We start from the raw sequence: 23,904 nt of genomic DNA, 5'->3' as shown, positions 1-23,904 counted from the left end.
TCTGATGTACTTAAAGAATGAGAACACAAAGAGCATTGTAGCAACATATTATGTTCCAGCAGTCACACCTCTTTCATCTGCTTTATAAAGCTCACTCAGAGTTACAGACACACTTCACCTGTACAGGATCCACTGAGAGGATGAAGACCACCGTGATGTTCCTGCTCTGCCTTCTGGCTGGTTCTGACTCCAAGAATCTTACAGAAGCAGAAAAAGAAGTTCTTGCCCAGCAGGTGGAGTACCTCCAGCCCTGTCCCCTGGACATCCAAGCTGTGCTGAGAGAGATGGCCGCCTCTCTGGCTGTTCAGAAGGAGGAGATCAAGTCCCTACAAAGACAAAATACAGGTACATGTTACGTCAGGTAGAAGTGACAGAGATGGTTTTATGTTTTATTGGATCCAATATTTATTCTACAGATGTTGAGTTTCCAAAGAAACTGATGGTGTGAAGGTTTTTTTTAGAAAATCTGGAGAAACAGAACACTGAGTCCACCCAGCTGAGAAAGCAGCTCCAAGGTACAGCCTGAAGTCTGAACAACAGATCTGTGCTGCTGAGCTGTGTCTCAGTCCAAACATGTAACAACTTCTTTTCTCTTTTTTCAGAACAGGTAACAAATCTGGAGAAACAGAAAACTGAGACGGACCAGCTGAAGCAGCAGCTTCAAGGTACAGTTTGAAGTCTGAACAACAGATCATGTCTTATCCTCCTGACTAACTTTTTCCTGCCTAGTCAGAGCTAAAAGAAGAGGTCAACTCAGGATGTTCTAAAAGTATTTTCACAGCACGTTGTGTACAACTTGTTGAACTGCTTCAGAACAGGTTTTCTGTTATGTACTGAAGAAAGTATTGAATTGAAAGTGTTCAGGAGATCTAGGTAGGCCAGGTTTGAATCTTTAAATAGGGATGTCCCGATCAGGTTTTTTTGTCTTTGAGTCCGAGTCCGAGTCATTTGATTTTGAGTATCTGCCGATACCGAGTCCCGATCTGATACTTTCAAAATTCTCCATTGGATCAATAAACTTTAATTTCTAAAGAACATTTAACCCTTAAAGGCCCCCAATCATCAACTTTATTATTATTATTATTAATGATATTAATATTAATGTTGATATTATTATTATGAGTAGTGGTAGGCCTATTACCATGGCTTATCTAAGCATAGTCAATGGAGTTAAGTCAAACCAACTAGCACGTCATGAGCAACAGAGCCAAACAACACGCACTCTGGGAGTGGGCTGACCTGTGCACATGTGCTTGTGTGCGCACGCGTTTGCATGTGTGTATGCGCATCAGGCCGCTGCAGACAGCTGCAGTGAATTTTACAAACGCCACCATGTGGACAGAAACACATAGAAACTGATGCAGAGATGGCACCAGAGGACTGGGCAAGAGGACTAGACTGGGTGGCGCTGCAGCGAGTGCCGCCAGTGAGAAGGAGAGGACTTCACTCGTACAACGCGGACTCTCTCTGAGAGCAGGTTCTATAAATGAGCAGGTTTAGTGTCGTGGTGAATTGTGGCAAAGTGTTGAAACGGTGTTGAGCAGCTTCACAGCTCTGTGTGTTGCTGTAACGTCCAAGCCCTGCAGCACTGTGACGCAGACAGCGAGCTGACCGTGGTCTGCTCAGAACATCCCATAAACATTACACAATGAGTTAAAAATAAGAACTACCTGTTGATTTGACACATTTTAAGACAGAAGCCGCGGGACATATAAAGTTATACGCTACAACGCACCGGAGTGACGCCTTTTGTCATCCAGTCTCTTTGGCAGCGAGAGGGAGAGAGAGAGAGGAAAACAAACCAGCATGCAAATGTAATTTATCACGGCCGAAAAATTAAAAGATTAAATTAAAAGCCCATTTAATTTATCGTGCAATTAATTGATTTATTGTTTATCGCGACAGGCCTAGTCATAGCCACCCTGCACAGAAGGCGTTAACTTTGAGAGCCCTAATAAATATATATCCGAGTCCTGATCGGGAGGTAACAGCCGATTCCGATTCCGATTGTCTGAAATCACGTAATCGGGCCCGATTTCCGATCACGTGATCGGATCGGGACATCCCTATCTTTAAATGAAAATAACAAAGTAAGCAGGCTAGTTAGCTATTGGCTAACCTCATTAAATCGTTCTCATGTCCATCACAGCTGTTACTGATGAAAGGGTCATTATTTTTACTAACAACAGGTGTTTATTCTTTTTTATTTATGATTTATGATTCCTGGTTACTTGGGTAAAAAAGTCTCCATTTAATCTTAGCATGAAGAGAAAGTTGCCCTCAACCCAAACACATGAGTAGTCATTGCAAAGGCTGGAAGTCCTCTATTGAGCACAACAGGACTTAGTAGGGTACCTTAATATTTGGACCACAAACAACAAAGGACACAAACAAGCAGACTGGGTCTCAGAAAAACAAGTTTAAAGGTTTATAATTACAATTTTTTTTCCAGAACAGGTAACAAATCTGGAGAAACAGAAAACTGAGACGGACCAGCTGAAGCAGCAGCTTCAAGGTACAGTTTGAAGTCTGAACAACAGATCATGTGTGTACATATGTACAGCAGAACAACACAAAGCTTAAAATGACACTTTCCTCTCTCAGCCAAACAGGTGGCTTTCTCAGCCTCACTGATAACAGAAGGTTCTCTTACGGTCGGACCCTTTAACACATACACCACTGTGATCTTCAAACATGTCGTCACAAACATCGGAAGCGCCTACAGCCCACACACAGGTAACAACAGCACTGAACGTCTGCTCTCAGCTGAGGTCAGGCTGATGGTCTAACTGCTGCTTCTGTCCTCAGGTATCTTCACTGCACCTGTCAGAGGACTGTACCACTTTGAGTGGCACCTGTGTGGAAGTGGTCCAGATCCCACAGGTGCTGTGTTGGTCAGGAATTCAGAGCACATTTATATAGCGTATGAACAACAAACATCTCAACACACAACTACTTCTAATGGTGCCACACTGCAGCTGAACCCTGGAGACCAGGTGTTTGTGCGTCTGTGGCAAAATTCTAAACTAATTGACAGCTACAACCACCACACCACCTTCAGTGGTCACCTGGTGTTCACCATGTGAGAGGGGGTCACTTCCTGTTGTAATCAGATCAGCATGAATCACTGTAACAATGTAATGATCTCATCTTCCTCCATATGAAGAAGGATGCAGGGCAACCACTCATTCACATGTTTGAAATGTTTCCTCTGCATCTGCATCAAAACACTCTGAATGATTGACAGTGATGGAACATGTGTCTTTATCCACAGTGCTGATGGTTCTGATTCTGTCTTCATTAAACAATAAACACAGCATTGCACATAAAGTCTGTTACAACCAGAACAGTCTGAGGAACCTTGACTGAAACCCAGAGCCTGATCCAGCAGTGGTTAAAGAGACAGTAAGAGGACCAGACCTTCCTCTGTCCTGCCAGTTGAGAGATATAATCATTGCAGTACTCTGGGTCTGTCTGGGGTCTCCTTCTGTTGAACATCCACCTCACCAGGGAGACAGCCAGGGAGCATCATAACCACAAACAGGCTTCTGTGGGAGCCACAAATCTACTTGGAGGTCCTCCTGAGTGAGCGAGCTCCCCACCCTGTCTCTAAGGGAGAGAGCAGCCATCCAGTGGAGGAAGCTCATTTGCACTGATTGTATTCATGATCACTTCTTGGGACTCTTTATTAATCAGTAAACTAAGGGCCTTGCCCACATGAAAATGCTGTTCCATGGAGTCCAAGTGCCCCACCCTGGAGCCAAGAATAGGAAAGAAGGAAGGGCTCATAATGAGTCCCTGATCACTGGTCTCTCATCAATCCACTGGGATAAGACTAAACAAGCAACATGGGTTGCCTTGTAGGCCTAAAACCAACAAGAGGGGTCATGGGGGTCAATCTGATCTGGGTGGTGATGAACAGCAGGCTCCAATGTGTTCCAACCACTCCAACCTGCCTGAGTGAAGGCTCAGCAGCGGCTACACTTCCTGAGAGTCCACAGGAAGCACAACCTAAACCCCGCCCTGCTACTGACCTTCCACTCATCCATTGAGAGCCTGCTGACATACTGCATCACAGTTTGGTATATACATATATATATATATATATATATATATATATATATATATATATATATATATATATATATATATATATATATATATATATATGTATGAAGTATATTCTATTCTATTCTTTATAAAACATTGACAGTAAAAACTATGGACAGAGCTTCTGTGACTTGACCCTTTTGTTTCTGAAGAGCCCTTTCGAGGCTCGGTGGAAGGCTCCAGGGCGCTCTGACCGCCGCCATGTTGGTAGCATCAAGTCCGCCAAAACTCCAAGTACGGACAAAGAGGGGAGTTTAGGGGTGATCGCTGCCTGTCACTCAAAGCAGTAACGCAAACAATTATGAGTAAATTAAAGTCTGAATATAATTAAAATTAAAGCTGCAAGCAGCGATGATCGGGCCCTCGCACTCCGCGCGACCGCCCCCTCCCTGTCACGCCGTCCCTTCCCTCCTCTGCTCCCCCCACGAGCTGCGGCGATTTTGCCAGCGGTGGGAAAAAGCCGGCAGACAGAAGCAGAGATGTGTCAGTGCAACAAATCTCTCAATATATGTAAAAATTGTTAGTGTGCAGTAACCTCCTCTTTACAGTAGGTGGCGCTGTCCACAGATGTCCACACGTGGTCGGGGTCGGGTCTGTATCACATGTAAAAAATTTGAGGATTTTAGGAGCATCCGTGGTGGAGTTATATCAGTTGCAGTGCCGTATGTGTCCACTGGGTGGAGCCAGACACCATGAGAATAGTGGAGACCCGTCTGTGCATCAAACCTCAAAAAACATTTGATTCATACATGAAAAATGTCCAGAAGCAGTTACTTCCGGTTTCCTGTAGGTGGCGCTGTGCAGGTGACTCATGAGCATGCAGACGTGTGGGGGGGGACGGACCGTTAGGACATGAAAAAAATTTGAGGACGCTAGGACGATGCACGGCGAAGTTATAAGCAGTTGATGTTTCATGGCGAATGTTCAACAGTCGCCACCGCCACGGGCAGCATGATACAGAAAACCACACAGGTGTCTCTGTGGGACGTCAAATCTGTGATCCTCATTTCGCTGTGTAATGACAGAGAAGGATTAAACAGAGTGCATGTCAGTGAAGAACATGGCACTTCCTGTCTCCACCACAAGGGAGCGCCATAGATCATGATGACCTAGAGACGTTCAGGGAGGGGCTCTGACCACGTGCAGAAAGTTTGAAGCCGTTTGGAGCAAGTATGTAGGAGAGAGAGCTGTTCGTGTATGAATGGCGAAGTGACGCCACAGCGGCCACGCCCTTTAACTTAGAGAAAAGCTTTTGATAGCTTTTGATCAGCATGGTCTCTAGGTGACAGCGACCGAATATGAAGTCAATCGGTCGAAATCCCTAGGAGGAGTTCGTCCGCATACCAAAGGTGGAAATCGCTGAAATTTGACCGCCTAAATCAAAATGGCTGACTTCCTGTGAGGTCTAGATCAATGGTGCAAGAGACTTTTATGTGCATCTGGACGTGTTCTGTGTGTGTGCCGATTTTTGTCTTCCTACTCCAAAAAAACCCCTATGGAGAGGGGTATTTTAAAAATTCAAGGGGGCGCCATTGAGCCATTTTGCCCCGCCCACTTACGAGACCCCCATCAGTTGCTAGTACATGCCCCCGAGAATGTGTGTATGAATTTTCATGATCATAGAAGGTCATTAAGGTCATTAAATACTCAAACGTAATCTCACGGCGAAGGATCGACACCATTGCACGCAGCTTCACGGCCTTCATAGTGTAGCTTCACCAACTAGTTGGGAAGGTTCTAGAGGTGAAATGAAGTTGATGCTGTCAACTATGTAGGAGCAGTACACGTCAGAGTAAAAAGAGGCCATTTCCTGTTACCAGCAGGGGGCGCCACGAGTAAGTAAGGGTTTCAACATATGGAGGTGTTCAGGGCGGAGCCCTCGTCATGCTCATAAAGTTTGAAGACGTTTGGATAAAGTATGCAGGCGTGAGAGCCGTTCAAAGTTACATGGCGAAATCATGAATCGTCGCCAGACTTTGGCGAGCCACAGAGGCCACGCCCTGTAAGGTAGAGAAAAGCTTTTGATAACTTTTGATCAGCAGGTCCTTTAGGTGACCTCCAGCAAATTTCAGGTCAATCGGGCTACAGCTCTAGGAGGAGTTCGCTCACATACCAATGGTGTAAATCGCTAAAAATCGCCATTTTCCATCCAAGATGGCGGACTTCCTGTTGGGTTAAGGTCATGGTGTCAAGAGACTTTTTGGTGCGTCTTGGTATGATAAACATGTGTACCGATTTTCGTGCACCTACTCCAAACTAAGCCAAATGCGAGGGGTGTTTTGAAAATTTCAAGGGGGGCGCTGTAGAGCCATTTTGCCCCGCCCCTTTGCAGCGACCACAAAATATCAAATTTTTCGCCACCCCTGATGAGTGTGCAAAGTTTCGTGAGTTTTCGTGCATGGCAAAGGGGTGAAAAATGCAGTTAAACAGGCAGGCAAATAATAAGAATAAACACAGCAATTACAATAGGGCCTTCGCACCACTCGGTGCTCGGGCCCTAACGAGTGAATGAAAAAAACGCTGCCAGCGATCAGAAGTCACGTGACTTTGCAGATATATAGTCCAGATGTCCAAGTCAATCCTTTGTAACATTAAGAATAGCAGCCTCTATTAACACTGTGTGGTCCAGGACTGCACAGATCCAGAGGATTACAGGACTGACCAGGACGTGTTTCTACAAAACAGTTTGGAAAAGGGCGATCACAACCCTTACATTCAAATCATCCATCAACGTGGACTCACCTTTAAAGGTGTTTTCAGGACGGTCTGTCTGTCCCCTTCATTTACCAGCATACCTACAATAACACTGCAGAGGAACTGTATGTCTTTCAGGTCAGATACAGGCTCAGAAATCATGGGACATGTTTGATGTCTGTCCCAGTACAAACACATTTAACCTGCAGGCTAGTCAGTCATCATCACCTGCGTTCATTTGTATTAAACAGTCTGCACAGTAACTATGATAAGCAACACCTCTCACTAAACTACAACTTATCTACCGAGATCTCATTTATAAAGCAGATCAAAAACAGATTATTAGAACTCTACCTTCCTGACACACCAAAGAGCTAATGACCTTGGTAGCTAATGTCAGCGATATCGCTAATACGTAGTTAACATGTAGCAAACGTTAGCGACATAGCTAACATTCATAGATAAATAAGTACGAATATACATACATACACTGTAAGGAGGCTCGTTGATGTTGACAGAGAGAGGGAGAGAGAGAGAGAGAGAGGGAGAGAGGGAGGGGGGAGGGAGAGACAGAGAGAGAGGGAGAGAGAGAGAGAGACAGAGTGAGGGAGAGAGAGAGAGAGACAGAGAGAGGGGGAGAGAGAGAGAGACAGAGGAGAGAGAGAGAGAGGAGAGAGAGACAGAGAGAGGGAGAGAGAGAGAGAGACAGAGAGAGGTGGAGAGAGAGATGAGAGGAGGAGAGAGGAGGGGGAGGAATACAGAGGGAGAGGGAGAGAGAGAGAGAGAGACCGAGAGTGGGAGAGATATAGAGACAGAGAGAGGGGTAGAGAGAGAGAGACATAGAAAGAGAGAGATAGAGGGGAGAGAGAGAGAGACAGAAGATATACAGGAGAGAGGGAGAAGAGAGATATACATGAGAGGGGGAGAGAGATAGAGAGAATACATGAGTGATGGAGAGATAGAGAAGACAGAGAGAGAGGGAGAGAGATGACAAGAGAGAGGACAAGAGAGGGAGAGAGGGTGGAGACAGAATAGAGACATTTTAGAGAGAGAGAGGACAGATGAGAGGGAGGAGAGAGAGACGACAGAGGGGGAGAGAGAGAGAGACAGATGGAGACGAGCGGGAGAGACAGAGAGTTGTGAGTTTTTTAAACACCTTTATTCCAAATAAAGATCAATTCATCAGTTCAACACGATCATATTTTATAAAAACACTGAATTGAAGGACAGCTGTCCGTCAACAACAGAACACACAGCTCTAGTAAAACACCACTTGGAGACAAACTCCTCCAAACTGTTCATGAGTGAATGGAACCTGAAGTCCACTTTCACTCTGGCCTTCACCAGGCCTCTAAACATGGCTGTGAGTCTACAAGCTGGATCCTCTGGTCCCTGCTCCTTCCTGCTCTTGTAGATCGCCAGTTTAGCCTGTCCCACCATGAAGTTTAAGAACTGCCAGGTTGCAGCGTTGTCTTTCTTGTACCCTGCTCCAAAGATAAAGCGGTTTCAGTCCAGGGCACGCCACACCTTAGAAACACAGTCTTTAAAACACTGAAGAGACCAGAGAGTCTCCAACAGTCCAGGAAGCAGTGGAAGACCGTCTCTGGCTCGTCACAGAAAGGACATAAAACTGACACCGTGGGATTGACCTTATTGATAAAACTGTTCACAGCCAGCGCCCCCTGCAGGATCCTCCACTGCAGATCCCCAGTCCTTTTGTTGATGGGTGGCTTGTAGAGGACTCGCCACACTGGCTTACAGTCCTCCTTCGGGCTCAGTCTGGTCCTCCATACTGTGTCCGTTCTGTCCTTTAAAGCGTCTCTGTTGAGAGCTGGGCACAGCCCCTGTACAGAGCTTTTCCATTCAGCATGTGCAGGCTGGGCACAGGTCCAGTTTTTGTGCCCACAGGTCCTGCTGGTTCAGTCTTTTCTAAAAACAAACCAAGGTCCGGGAAAGGGTCCGTACAGTCCGGGATTTCAACTCCATTAAAATAATCCAATAAAACGTCCTGCTCGTCCACACTCAGTCTCTTTGTCCACGTGTTTAAATATTCCTGGTGTAGCGGTGGGACTTCAGGTCCAGTAGAGACGCCACTGTCTCCGTGTCATGGAACCCCAGACCTGCAGCGTCTGCGATGTGTCTCAGCTTCACTGCGCCAGCCGAGATTAGTCTCTGGTTGAGGCCTGGTCTGCTGGAATCCTGGATGTCCAGACGAGCTCCGTGGATCAGCGGCTTCTCCAGAATCCAGAAGAGAGAGGCCGCAGGTCCTAGTCTTTGCCATTTAAAAAGAGTCCATGCTCTAAAGAGTCCCTGATAAAAAGGAGGCACATCATGCAGTGGTATAAAAGCACAGTCTGTTAAAAACACTGATGCACCCAGACCAGCCACCCTCCTTAAAACTGAGCCCATCAGAGGCCTCCAGACCACATCCTCATTTCCTGTGAGGAACCTCTGGATATACTGCAGTCTAAAAGCTGCTGTTCTGCTCTTTAGGTGCACCAGTCCTTGTCCCCCTTCCTCTTTGGGCAGGTACAGTACACTCTGATGGACCCAGTGCAGATTATCCCAGAAAAAATTCAAACATATTTTTTGCACCCTCTCTAACAGACCAGCAGGGGGCTCCAAACATTTCAACTGGTGCCAGAGGGTGGAAGCCACCAGATTATTGATAATTAAAACCCGCCCTCTGTAGGACATCTGTGGCAATAACCACCTCCACTTTGCTAGCCTGCCCTCCACCTTCTCCACCACCCCCTCCCAGTTCTTCTGCACTGTTTGGTCATTGCCCAGATAGACTCCCAGGTACTTCAGGCCCCCCTCTTCCAGCTTAATCCTCCAGGTAGACGAGGGAGACCTTTAGACCATTTCCCCACAGCTAGAGCCTCGCTCTTAGCCCAGTTCACTTTTGCAGACGAGACTTTTCCAAAGGTTTCAACTATTGTCCCCAAGGTTGTTACATCATCTTGGTTTTTTACAATGACAATAACGTCGTCTGCGTAGGCAGATGAAATAAAAACAGTGTCAGAACCAGGTAAAACCAGACCAGAGATAAAAGAGCGAACATTATGTAAAAAAGGCTCGATGGCCAGTGCATACAACATGCCAGACATGGAGCAGCCTTGTCTGACACCTCGGCTCACCTTAAAAGGTCGACACAGGTTGCCGTTGATTTTCAGCACACTCTCAATGTCTGCGTACAAAACCTGAATCTTGGCAATAAAATCAGGGCTGAGGCCGAACCTCTCCAGAACCTTCCAGAGGTAACGGTGCTCCACCCGATCAAAAGCCTTTTCCTGGTCTAAGGAAATCAGACCAGCATCAACCCCCAATGAGCCAGAGGTGTCCAAAAGATCCCGAATCAATGACACGTTGTCAATGATGGACCTGCCAGGCACACAGTATGTCTGAGACTGATGGGTAACTTGGTCCATCACCCTCTTTAGCCTGTTAGCTAGGACCTTTGATAGCAGTTTATAATCCGTGCACAGCAGGGACACCGGCCTCCAGTTCTTAATGTCCTGTAGATCTCCTCTTTTTGGCAGCAGAGTGAGCACCGCCCTCCTGCAGCTCTGCGGCAGTTGACAGTCATAAAAGCTCTCATTAAAAACATCCAGAATGTCCTCCCTCAGTTCAGGCCAAAACGCTTTGTAGAACTCTGAGGGGAGACCGTCGATCCCTGGAGCCTTCCCTCCCTGCAGGCTCTGCAGGGCTGTGAACAATTCCTCTGCGGTCAGGGGAGCCTCCAGGTCTTTGTTGTCCTCCTGTGAGACTCTGGGCAGGCCACTGCAGAAAGCACCGAATGTGTCCTCATCCTCATTGTACTCGCTGTCATATAGTCCAGAATAAAAATCCACCGCTCTCTGGCAGATGTCCCTTCCTCCCGTCAACAGCTGCCCAGAAGGTGAACGCAGAGCGTGGATGAACTGCTCTGCCCGTTCTTCTTCTCTAGATTGAAGAAAAACTTTGATGGGGAGTCCATCAGTGCAGCAGTCTGGAAACGAGACCGCACCAAGGCTCCCTGTGCTTTAGTGCCCAGCAGGTCTGCCAGCATGGCTTTTTTGCACTTGAGGTCTTCAAAACAGCCCCCTTTTCCTGTGGACTCTGCAGAAGTTTGCAGTTCCACTATTTCAATCTCCAGATCTCTCATAGATTTGGTGATGTCACGGGAGACATTGAGAGTGTGCTGCTGACAAAACTGCTTAATCTGGACTTTCCCACAATCCCACCACTGCTTCAGCGAGGAGAACTCTGCTTTTCTTGTTTTAAAAGTTTTCCAGAAGAACATAAAATTCTCTTTAAAATGAGTGTCCAGTAACAGAGCAGTGTTAAAATGCCAGTAAGCAGACCTATGCTTTACCTTAGCAATGAACACAGTACAGGACAGCAGCGAATGGTCTGAAAACCCCACAGGAATGATTCTGCACCCTTTAAAAATGTTAAAATGATGCTTAAAACAGTAAAACCGGTCTAATCTGGCCATGGAGAAGAAGTCCTCTCTCCTCTGGACCCAGGTGTACTGTCTGTGGCTGGCGTGCAGCTCCCTCCACACATCGGTCAGCCCATGAGCCTCCACCAGCTGCTTCATGGCCTGTTTGGAAGCAGCATGAGGCTCACAGTGGTTTCTGTCCATCTGATCGTTCTCTGTGCAGTTAAAATCTCCTCCTAAGAATAAAAACTCTTCAGGGCCACACTGACTTAAAACCACACTGAGTCTGTTTAAAAGCTGGACTCTTCCTGGTCCTGCATTTGAAGCATACACATTAATAAAACAACCGTAAAGCGCTCATACTTGGCTCTGACCACCATCAGCCTGCCCTCCATCACTTCCTCCACCGTGTGGGACTCAGGCAGGAAGTTTCTAGAGAAAAGCAGAGCTACTCCTCCACTGGTGCTGTTCAGATGGCTTAAAACCAGCTCCCCGTCCCACTCCCTCCTCCAGTCTGTCTCATTTAAAGTGTCGCTGTGCGTTTCCTGAACCAGCATTACATCAATGTGTTTAACCCTGACCAGTTCAAACAGGTTTGCCCTCTTCCTCACATCTCTGGCTCCATTAACATTCAGTGTGGCGACCCTGAGATCACTCATGGCTCTTAATGTGAGGAGGAGCAGACAGGACAGGGCCGTCAGCACACACACTGTCCTACAGAGCTGGAAGACTGTCATCATGACGGAGCTCCTGTTTGACTCTGAGGACTAGCTTCTTCAGTCTGTACAGCTCCTGGTCAGTGTAGCCCCCTTTACCCCGGCTTCTGATCTGAGACCTCACACATGTTAAAAACAGCTCTTTGTCTGGGAAGAAATCCTCCACCTTCACCTTCTTCATGTTCTTTGTGGTCTGCAGGAAGATTTTCACCTGCTGTACACTGTACACACAGTCCTGCTGTGAGGAGGCCGACGTCTGAGAGTCAGTCTGACTCTCCTCCTCCTCCTCCTCCTCTCCCATGCTAGACTCAGGTTCCAGTGGTCCTTCCTGCTGTTGTAACTCATGTTCACTCACTGCACCTCTTCTGCTCTGACAAACACTGCTCTCATTGAGCTGTTTTCTATGAAGTGCAGGAACTCTGAAAAGGTTCTCTTCCTTTGGGTCTTCCTCAGTGACCCCATCTCCATCCTCTGCTGTTTATTTAATTCACTTACTTCTGTTGTTTTCTCAGTTTGATCAGTTTTACTCTGTTCACCTGTTCCTTGTTCGTCCTGTCTCTCATGCACCTGTCCTCTGTCTTCCTGTCCTTGTTTGTCCCTCTGAGGCCTTTCAGCAGAGGCCTCCTTCTCAGGGCAGTCTCTGACTATGTGCCCCTCTTCTCCACACCCAAAGCACTTCATGGATCCAGTGTTAACAAACACAGTGTAATCGAAATCCTCCACTTTGATGTGGAACACTAAATTCAGCTCCTCGTCTTTCTTTGACGGGATCATGAAGACTTGTCTCCTGTGAGACACGACATGCTTCAGGAGCGGAGACCTGCACCCTGAAGACAGCTTCCTGATCGGGGAGACTATCTTCCCGTGTCTCGCCAGCTCCCTCAGCAGAAACTCATCGCTGATGAACGGTGGAACATTCGATACGATCACTCTCTTTGCCGGTGTACTCAGCGGTGCCACCGGCACAAACACGTCATTGATCACGACGCCGCTTTCTACCAGTCTGTTCGCTTTAGCGACGTCATCCACAAAAATCACCACAGCGCCGTTCATCCGAGCCGCGGACTTAACGCTGTCATACCCCACTGCTTTCCCCACAGCCAGCCCGCAGTGCTCCACAGAGCAGGGGAAGGACGGGGACACTTTCACACCGTGCTTCCTGGTGAGTTTGGTGAACTCCATACCGGCGTCTCAGCACGGCGAGACGCCGACCCCCCACACACCACACCAACCCCCGAAAAAACCCTCTAAATCTCCAAAACAACCCGATCTACAAAAAACACAAACTCACTAAATTCAATATTACATAGAAAAATGAAAAAAACTAGAAAACCACTCGCAATGCTCTCAGTCACTGCTCAGCGTGCTCCCTCCGTCCACTCAGAGAGAGAGAGAGAGAGAGAGAGACAGAGAGACAGAGAGAGAGAGAGAGAGACAGAGAGAGGGAGAGACAGAGAGAGAGAGAGAGAGAGAGAGAGAGACAGAGGAGAGAGAGAGAGAGAGAGAGGCAGAGAGAGAGAGAGAGGCAGAGAGAGAGACACAGAGAGAGAGAGAGAGAGACAGCAAGCTGATCATTTAACTCAAACTGTGTCTGTGTTTGACAGTAAATAAAGGGAAAGTGAAAGATCGAGGAATGTCCGACACACACACACAGACACACACACACACAGACAAACACACACAGACACACACACAGACACAAACAGACACACACAGACACACACACACAGACACACACAGACACACACACAGACACAGACACACACACACACAGACAAACACACATACACAGACACACACACACACACACACAGACACACACAGTAAGACAGAATGTATGAGAAGCTTCTGTTTTTGCCGTCATGGTTGTGTTGTGGGAGGAACTGCTCCAGCTTCCTTTAAAGCCTCAGAAACCACCCAGAACAGGGCGCACACGGTTGGACAGCACACAGCAGACGTGCAGTGAACACACTCAGTGAGGAAGATGCTGCGCAGCCTCGTGCTCCTCTTCCTCTGCTTCTCTCCAGGTATGTAAATGAAGGTCAAAGGTCGTGGTTTTTGAGTACAGGCGAGCTACAATCTGTTCAAAAACCTTCTCTATGACTTTGAGGACAGCAAGGAGCCTCTCCATCACACCGCATCAGGCCGGTGCTGCATGAACATGTCAAACAAATCAATCCTTCCATCAGATGCAGCTTTCTTTCTACCTGGCTGTGCTGCTGACGGACATCAGTGCGTGTCTTTATCTTGATGAAGCAATAAGTAGCTTGTGATATTTGTTTTCACGGTTAATGCATCAACCCTGGAATGGTTGTCAGAATGTCTTTAACTGGACTGACCCTGGATGTCTGTGTTTTCTCCGGGTGTCTGGTCTACATGTGTGCTGTGTAGGTGGGATTAGTCTCATCAGAATATTTTCTTTTCACGTCGATATAAAGTTAGAAACAACTAAAAAGCAATGAGCGTATTTTACAGACTATTAGTCGCACCAGCCGGAACTCCACAATGGAGAAGAAAAACCATGCACTGGTATGAGTCGCATTTATGGGAAAAACCAACTCAACAGGTTTAACATATGAACAGTCATTCAGACAACTGCAGCACAAAGAACGGACGAGTTCATCAAACTCTGGATCTCACTTCAAATCACTACATCCATTCAACTCTTCATCCTCGCTGTCACTTCTGAACAACTCCGCCACCTCTGGGGGTAGACAAGCCTAGAGTGCCCTCTAGTGGCTGTCAGTGTGAAATTATGTGAAATGAAACATGTGAAATTATATCTATTAAAGGTAGGGTAGGAGGTTTTAAAGCTCAGTGAGAGTCAGCCAGATTTCCAAAGTAAACACACGCCCCTTTCTCTCGGCGCTCACCCTGAAGCCACGCCTCCCAACCAGTCTGTGACTTCGGCCAGGAAGAGAGTGACAACCAGCCAATACTCCTACAGGGTCCCCCCGGAGGATTGGCTGATGTTTTTATGTTTTATAGCTTCAGATGATTCATATTCTTCATTTTAAAGTTAAACTGCCGAACTAATCGGTTGCTATCGGATTGTAAAGAGAAGTTACACTAATTTAACACAAAGAGAATCAGAATGAAACCTCCTACCGACCTTTGAAATAAGTCACACCTGAGTATAGGTCGCATACCCAGCCAAAGGATGGAAAAAGTGGTCATTTGACTTTTCACCTTCAAGAGTAGTAACAGACAGAAGTTCCATCATTCATCTTAGTAAACAAGTTCCCAAATGGCCTCAGCTTTTCTTTCTGGGTGTCAGAGTTAAGCTCTGAGCATTAGCGTCAGTATGGTGTGCTGTCACACCTGCCTGACGGCCGGGGGAGAGACACTTTGGACACAATGGGATCAAAGCATCACACCACGTGCCGTTTTCTGCTCCTGGCTCTGAGATACCAAGACCTGATCAGCTGAGCTGTACTGGGCCCTGATTCTTCAAATGTTCAGTTTCAGGTCTCAGGCCTCTGACAACCACTGACAACAAACATGACAACATGAAACCAGTTGACCTGCATGCTAGAACAGCTGATTCTCTGCTTCCCTCCCAGGTCAACTGAATGGACATAATACATCCATATTTATAGTCTAACAGCGTACGCTGCTCTAATGTCGCACTGCTCTGCTGCCTCTGAGCTGCTTTTTGAACATCATGTTCTTCACGGCATGTATTTCCCCACACTAACCTGCCTTGTTCTTCATATTTGCAGTGCGGTCACTGAAGTGCTATGTCTGCGCCCCCTCTCCCTCCATTACAGAATGCAACCAGAACACTGAGGAGTGTCCGGCGCCGCTCGACAATTGCATGACTGTGGTTTTCCTTCCAGGTAAAGATAAAAACACCACTTCTGACTTGATAGAACTAACATGACATTTTTCAGGATCCCCATTTTCATATCAAAGGCTTCCTTTATAGTTTCTATATATTGTTCAAGTGTTGGTTAGAAGGTTTGAACAGTTCTCATAAATGAGTGTTGGGTTAAAGGCGCTGTCTATTTGTGTGTTGTCAGGCAACAGCTTGTCCATATTGAAGCTGTGTGCCAGCAATGCTACATGCAGCACTGTCAGCAATACAACACGCCCGAACATCTCCGCCTACTGCTGCAACAACGTGGATCAGTGTAATCAAGGTGGAGCCAACTCCATCCACATTCACACCAGCCTGCTGCTCGTAGTGTTTGCTGTTTCACTACTGCTGACACACTGATGAATGCACTGAGGAAGCTACAAGATGTGAATGAATGTAATGTCCTCTAAAGACTGTTTCACTCTGCAATATTCTTAAAATGTGTACAGGCTACACACAGTACTAATACACACTCATATTTATTATATTGACGATGACACATGTGACCCTGCACAGATGCTGCATCGGCCTCACTCTACATGTTCTAGCTTTTAACAGGCACTGTATCATCATAAGTGTTTATGATTGATAAAGCATCACAGAAATGTAGCTCTCAGCGTAAGTTCAGTCATGAAGACTCTATTCCACATCATTCACCTCTTATCTCTATCCCCTTCCCTCTTCACCATCCTAGCACTCTCTTTCACTGCACTGCACTCTGTCTAGTGACCTCCCACATAGTCAGGTGTTTAATAGATGGCACCTCCCTCACCAATCAGCTGTCGATCTGTCCCTCTCCTGCCCAATCATAACGTAGCAAGAGATTTAAAAGTCTCTGTCTCTTCTCCAGCTGTCTCCCGATCGAATCCGGCAACCCTCCTCCACCCCAAGCACCTCCCCATCCTCGCAGTTCAAGGTCTCCCCTCTCCTGCTCTCCTGCTTCTACACCACCACCAGGTCTAGACCCGGGGGGTCTTCGGATCAGCGGCCTCTCCGCTCGAGTTTCCCCCCTTTCGGACGTGGTCCTCACGACGGGGTCTAGGACGCCAATGCACATTCACAATTATTGTATTAATAAATTCTTTCTCATTCAGTTCGCTGAGTCTCTCATGATTGAAATCACAGTGAGTCAAGAATGGTGGAATTATTAAGAGGTGTACATTTTTCATTGTGCATCATATAATCATTTTTAATGCTTTGTGACCCAGTTCCGTGACCGACAGAGGGGAGGCCCCCTTTTCTCTTGTCCTTCTCCCTTCAGGCCTGGTCAGCAGCCTATGAACCTCACGATATCTGAAGTGTAACCTTGTAGGTTGCAGCAGTGGGGAGACCTCTGTCTGACACGGAACTGGGAGGGGAGGAGCCTGTGACCTTGGAGCTATGAGTGTGTGCCTGCAATAGGGCCATGCTGCTCTTCTTGGTGTGCATCTGAAGCAGCCCAGACATCTGTTTGTAACCCAGCATTTGCCTTTAGTAAAGAGTTAAATCTGAGGTATATAGAATTTCATTTGGGAAAAGTTATACAGTAAATGGTGGGACCTATTTTTTTTGGAGGGGAGTGTGAGACGCCCACAAAAGTGTTCCAATTGTGTTTTGGGAGGAACACATTATTTTTCATGTATTTTTTGGAATATAGATAAATATCTGAGAAACATGAAATGTGTATTGTGTAAGGGGTTTTTCCTTGTAAATAAAAATGGTTTTGTAATAACCACTCCAGAACAGCAGGGGGCAGCGTCGGGTCTCCCTGCGCTCCGTGTGGATGTTCCGTCTTACTGCAGAGAACACCAGAGTACTGAGCTGTCGCCCTGCCTCATCGTTTCTTTCCTGAATTTGAGGTTAGTGATGTGTAAAAAGTCACAAAATAAGGATGAAACCATGTGATTCCATGTCAAAGGTTTGAGTGAGTTATGTTGGCCGAACAGCTCTCGCTACAAACATGCTTTTAATTAGTTTTGGTTCGTTACGGACAGACTGGGCCCGCTGTCCGCAGAGTGACGTAAATACTTTGGTCAACAAGAGCGCGCGCGCACACACACAAACACACGAGCGCGCACATCGCTCCACACACACGGGAGCGCGCACAGACACCGTGTCTGATGTTTTCTTATGAGAATGTGAAATATTCACAGCTCCGCGCAGCGTCGCTCTCGGTTATGAGTTGTTTTTACTAAATGAGTCGAGGATGAAATGTTTAGTGTTTAATGTTTGATCATTGTTATGCTCAGAGGAAAAGTTTATATTACATACTGTTAATAGAAGTTTGTGAAAGTATTTTAAGTATGGCTTAATATTACAATGGTCTATGTGTAAGTATAAAGAGTAAGTGACCACGCACCTGGTATTTGCTGATGTATTGTATTTTGACACTGAAATGTGTTGTTATGTTGAAAGGACATTCAATACCTGACATACATCGAACATAAACATCAAGTTTGAATAAATGGCTGCAGAGGACTGGAGAGTGCTGACACGCCGTCGCCCTGCCTCCTCGTTTCCTTCCTGAATTTCAGGAGCTTATCTGTTGCTACGGTACCCGTTACATCTGCAGACATTCTTATGGCTCACTTCTCAATACTCTCTGAACCACGCCAGTCTCTTCTGTTCAAATGATTGAATTTAGATTTCACAGGAATGTTCAAATTCATTTTCACTGTCAAATCAAAAAATTATTCCACAAAGAGCATTGTAGCAACATATTATGTTCCAGCAGTCACACCTCTTTCATCTGCTTTATAAAGCTCACTCAGAGTTACAGACACAGTTCACCTGTACAGGATCCACTGAGAGGATGAAGACCACCGTGATGTTCCTGCTCTGCCTTCTGGCTGGTTCTGACTCCAAGAATCTTACAGAAGAAGAAAAAGAAGTTCTTGCCCAGCAGGTGGAGTACCTCCAGCCCTGTCCCCTGGACATCCACGCTGTGCTGAGAGTGATGGCCGCCTCTCTGGCTGCTCAGAAGGAGGAGATCAAGTCCCTACAAAGACAAAATACAGGTACATGTTACGTCAGGTAGAAGTGACAGAGATGGTTTTATGTTTTATTGGATCCAATATTTATTCTACAGATGTTGAGTTTCCAAAGAAACTGATGGTGTGAAGGTTTTTTTTAGAAAATCTGGAGAAACTGAACACTGAGTCCACCCAGCTGAGAAAGCAGCTCCAAGGTACAGCCTGAAGTCTGAACAACAGATCTGTGCTGCTGAGCTGTGTCTCAGTCCAAACATGTAACAACTTCTTTCCTCTTTTTTCAGAACAGGTAACAAATCTGGAGAAACAGAAAACTGAGACGGACCAGCTGAAGCAGCAGCTTCAAGGTACAGTTTGAAGTCTGAACAACAGATCATGTCTTATCCTCCTGACTAACTTTTTCCTGCCTAGTCAGAGCTAAAAGAAGAGGTCAACTCAGGATGTTCTAAAAGTATTTTCACAGCACGTTGTGTACAACTTGTTGAACTGCTTCAGAACAGGTTTTCTGATATGTACTGAGGAAAGTATTGAATTGAAAGTGTTCAGGAGATCTAGGTAGGCCAGGTTTGAATCTTTAAATGAAAATAACAAAGTAAGCAGGCTAGTTAGCTATTGGCTAACCTCATTAAATCGTTCTCATGTCCATCACAGCTGTTACTGATGAAAGGGTCATTATTTTTACTAACAACAGGTGTTTATTCTTTTTTATTTATGATTTATGATTCCTGGTTACTTGGGTAAAAAAGTCTCCATTTCATCTTAGCATGAAGAGAAAGTTGCCCTCAACCCAAACACATGAGTAGTCATTGCAAAGGCTGGAAGTCCTCTATTGAGCACAACAGGACTTAGTAGGGTAGCTTAATATTTGGACCACAAACAACAAAGGACACAAACAAGCAGACTGGGCCTCAGAAAAAGTTTAAAGGTTTATAATTACAATTTTTTTTCCAGAACAGGTAACAAATCTGGAGAAACAGAAAACTGAGACGGACCAGCTGAAGCAGCAGCTTCAAGGTACAGTTTGAAGTCTGAACAACAGATCATGTGTGTACATATGTACAGCAGAACAACACAAAGCTTAAAATGACACTTTCCTCTCTCAGCCAAACAGGTGGCTTTCTCAGCCTCACTGATAACAGAAGGTTCTCTTACGGTCGGACCCTTTAACACATACACCACTGTGATCTTCAAACATGTCGTCACAAACATCGGAAACGCCTACAGCCCACACACAGGTAACAACAGCACTGAACGTCTGCTCTCAGCTGAGGTCAGTCTGAGGGTCTAACTGCTGCTTCTGTCCTCAGGTATCTTCACTGCACCTGTCAGAGGACTGTACCACTTTGAGTGGCACCTGTGTGGAAGTGGTCCAGATCCCACAGGTGCTGTGTTGGTCAGGAATTCAGAGCACATTTTTAACGCGTATGAACAACAAACATCTCAACACACAACTACTTCTAATGGTGCCACACTGCAGCTGAACCCTGGAGACCAGGTGTTTGTGCGTCTGTGGCAAAATTGTAAACTAATTGACAGCTACAACCACCACAACACCTTCAGTGGTCACCTGCTGTTCACCATGTGAGAGGGGGTCACTTCCTGTTGTAATCAGATCAGCATGAATCACTGTAACAATGTAAAGATCTCATCTTCCTCCATATGAAGAAGGATGCAGGGCAACCACTCATTCACATGTTTGAAATGTTTCCTCTGCATCTGCATCAAAACACTCTGAATGATCGACAGTGATGGAACATGTGTCTTTATCCACAGTGTGATGGTTCTGATTCTGTCTTCATTAAACAATAAACACAGCATTGCACATAAAGTCTGTGTGTTTTGATTTGGGGGAGGAACCAGGAAACAGATGATGAAGCAGGAAAACACCTGCTTCACTGTACCACACCTGAAAGAACAAACAGACCAAGGAAACATTGAATGAACCAGTGAGCACAATGGAGACAAAAACATTCAATAAAAGCATTAAAAAAACATACACCACAATTCAGGCTGATTCAGTGCCGGCTGGGATGTTTGGATGAGTGTCGTCTGACAGGACTCCGACACAGACCCTATCAACAGGTGTGTTGTGGCATGAATGACCTCCTCACACCACACAATCTGGACTGCACAAAAGCCACGGGCACAGATCCAGACTAAAGGCAGGGCTTTTCTTTACCTCCTCTGGCAGCTGTCAGTCTTTAGGCCTGTGATCTTTTGGTTTGTCCGTCCTCCCAGAGCGTCATGGTGGATTATTCACTAATTGTCTTTTTTGTGTTGTTCCAATGCAAACATGAGATAAACATGTGAATACCGAAACATTTGCTATTTCAATAGCTTTCTGGAAGAAGACTAGTGAAGCCATTACAGTCCCACCCAGGCAGAGGAGAGCGCAGGAGAAACAGCAGGGCCAGAGAGGAGGTCTTTGTGTTAAGCTACAGGCTAACTCACACTGACTAAAAACTGCAGTGACCGGACAACACCAAGTTCCAGACGTCTCCACATCAGGTCTCACCTGAACCTCCCACCTGGTCAAGAAAGCGCAACAAAGCTTTCTCTTCCTCAGGAAGCTGACAGACTGTCCTTCCAGCTGTTGGTGAACTCCTACAGAAGTGCTACACAGAGCTTCATCTCACTGTGACCCCCTTCCAGACCTGGACTCAGTCTACGCTGACAAAGGAACAAGGCCAGCAGCATTGCCACAGATCCCACCCCCACAAATTGTGTTGTTCCAATGCAAACATGAGAGATAAACATGTGAATACCAAAACATTTGGAATTTCAATAGTTTTCTGGAAGAAGGGTTTCATTTTCTGACCCATCTGTCCTGATGGTTCAAAGGTCAGACATGCCAGTGTCTGAGCATGGCTCTGTGCCAGCATGCTCCTGTCCTGCTGTAACAGCTGGTCGGTCCACTGTGTGCCAGACAGGCCAATGAGGATATGATCACTTCATCAGTACATGTGTTCTGCCCGCACTAGGATGTGGTTTTGATTGACAGCTCAGATGTTTACAGTAGCAGCACTGTGGAAGTGTTTCTCTTTGCATGAACGGCTGCATGACATGTGACCCTCAGTCCTACCACAACATCCGTGCTGAGACCAGGATCTGGCTTCCTGACCCGGCTGCTGGTTTCTTCTGTGGATGGGCTCTTGCTGTCGTCTCTAAAGACCTCTGGCAGAACCCACAGGAATGGGCTGTCTCCTGTGTAGTTCTCTGATGTAGAGCAGTGCTGATGAAGTCATGGTGGAGGAGACAGAGCAGATGGAGCTGTGCAGCGTGGACAGCAGAGACACTGGTAGATCCGGTGTGGCTCTGACCACACACTGTGACTGTCCTCCTGCTGTCAGCTGGACCTTTTTTAAGTCTGAGTGGACTGCACCTCAGTGCAGTAAAATAGTCTGTCCCCAGTGTCCTCTCCTCTTTGTGGAGAAAGATGGTTAAGCTTGTAGGTTCAAGGCCGTACTGTCCCTGCAGCAGCTGCAGTCAGGAGTTTGGACCCTCCGCAGTGGATCAGTTTTAAGCAAAACACAAACATAACAGTTATTTATTGAAGAAACATGAGTTCAGCAGTTGATTCAGCAGCGTGTAGATCCAGCTTTAGCCGCCAGACGCTGCAGCTTCCTGTTTGACTCCATCAGTCTGTCACATGGAGGGATTCTGATGCTTTCTTCTTCACATCATGTCTTCAGTTCATTGATGCTGTTGGACCTCACTTATGCACAGGTGGGAGCAGCTCTTCATGGCCTCTGTGCCATGTTCTTCCTGACCCTAAAACTGTCTTTGCAGACTAGTGCCTGTGCTAACAGCCTGAAGAAGACACTCCTCCATAGTGTGTCTGCAGTTGTCAGAGTCCTCTGTGAATTCTGCTCGCTGTCAGTTTATTTATTTAATCAAATAAGTCTTAACTTCCTCCTCTCATGTTCACACCTCTTTTATCTGCTCTATAAAGCTCATTCTGGGTTGCAGACAGCACAGTTCACCTGCACAGGTTCTACTGAGGATGAAGATCACCATGTTGCTCCTGCTGCTCCTCCTGGTTGCTTCTGTTTCCGCTCAATCGGCTGTACAGAAGGTGGAAATCGTCTGCTCACCAAAGGAGAACGCGGGTACGGCGTGATATCATTTCTTCTCACAAACTGCTCACAGTGGTCTTTCATCATCTTTGTTCCTCTTTATAACCACAGCTTTAGGTTTGTTGTTACAGTTGATGTGGGTCAGCAGAGAAGCTCTTTGTCACATGCAGAAGTTGGACTGAACATAATGTAATCATGATCTCTCTCAATCAAACCAGTGGCTTTCTCCGCCTCCCTGGTGGTTGGAGGCGAGCTAACTCTTGGACCCTTTGACAAACACACGGTTCTGGTCTTCAAACACGTTGTCACCAACATTGGAAATGCCTACAGCCCAGAGACAGGTAACCACAGCAACGCCTCATCTCAGCCAGTCAGTTCAGTAAAATGTGGTTTCAGTTAGACGCTCTGTGCAGAACTCCGATGGTATTTTAAGGGCTGAGGGTAAAGACATAAAGCCATAAAACTCCTGGTAACATGTCCAAAACAATGTCCTACAGGTTTGTTCACGGCGCCGGTGACAGGAGCGTACCACTTTGAGTGGTACATAGGTGTCCACGGTCCAAGTCCTACATCTGCTGGGTTGTTCAAGAATTCAGACCAAATCTTTTTAGCGTGGGAGCAGCAGACAGCCGGCCTCTTTGGAACCGCTGCCAACGGCGTGATGCTGCAGCTGAAGGCGGGAGATCAAGTGTCTGTGCGCCTCTGGGCTGGAACCAAGATATTTGATAATCTCTACCACCACACCACCTTCAGTGGTCACCTGCTGTTCACCATGTGAGAGGGGGTCACTTCCTGTTGTAATCAGATCAGCATGAATCACTGTAACAATGTAAAGATCTCATCTTCCTCCATATGAAGAAGGATGCAGGGCAACCACTCATTCACATGTTTGAAATGTTTCCTCTGCATCTGCATCAAAACACTCTGAATGATTGACAGTGATGGAACATGTGTCTTTATCCACAGTGCTGATGGTTCTGATTCTGTCTTCATTAAACAATAAACACAGCATTGCACATAAAGTCTGTGTGTTTTGATTTGGGGGAGGAACCAG

At 46.3% G+C, this 23,904-nt stretch overlaps 2 protein-coding genes across 3 annotated transcripts; both read left to right on the top strand.

Moving 5' to 3' along the window:
* The first annotated feature begins 111 nt into the window (after positions 1-111).
* Positions 112-20,610, top strand: LOC114445912 (complement C1q-like protein 2). Of its 2 annotated transcripts, none has more exons than XM_028421233.1 (6): positions 112-345; positions 462-515; positions 603-665; positions 19,059-19,121; positions 19,878-20,009; positions 20,082-20,610. In XM_028421233.1, the coding sequence occupies exons 1-6, from the start codon at positions 141-143 to the stop codon at positions 20,357-20,359; spliced, it is 795 nt and encodes a 264-aa protein (XP_028277034.1). In that variant the 5' UTR covers positions 112-140; the 3' UTR covers positions 20,360-20,610. The 2 variants fall into 2 exon arrangements, with proteins under 2 accessions (XP_028277034.1, XP_028277035.1); XM_028421234.1 differs by lacking the exons at positions 112-345; positions 462-515; positions 603-665 and adding exons at positions 17,564-17,643; positions 18,583-18,801; positions 18,918-18,971 and having other exon boundaries at positions 20,082-20,608.
* Positions 20,611-22,750: 2,140 nt separating this feature from the next.
* Positions 22,751-23,904, top strand: LOC114445919 (complement C1q-like protein 4). The gene is made up of 3 exons (XM_028421240.1): positions 22,751-22,883; positions 23,069-23,191; positions 23,348-23,904. Exons 1-3 carry the CDS (start codon positions 22,778-22,780, stop codon positions 23,626-23,628), a joined length of 510 nt encoding a protein of 169 aa, XP_028277041.1. The 5' UTR covers positions 22,751-22,777; the 3' UTR covers positions 23,629-23,904.

This window comes from Parambassis ranga, chromosome 14 (genome assembly GCF_900634625.1).
Source record: "Parambassis ranga chromosome 14, fParRan2.1, whole genome shotgun sequence".
Taxonomy (NCBI): domain Eukaryota; kingdom Metazoa; phylum Chordata; class Actinopteri; family Ambassidae; genus Parambassis; species Parambassis ranga.
Note: the sequence above shows the minus strand (reverse complement) of the source record. Positions and strands in the feature narration are given on the sequence as shown.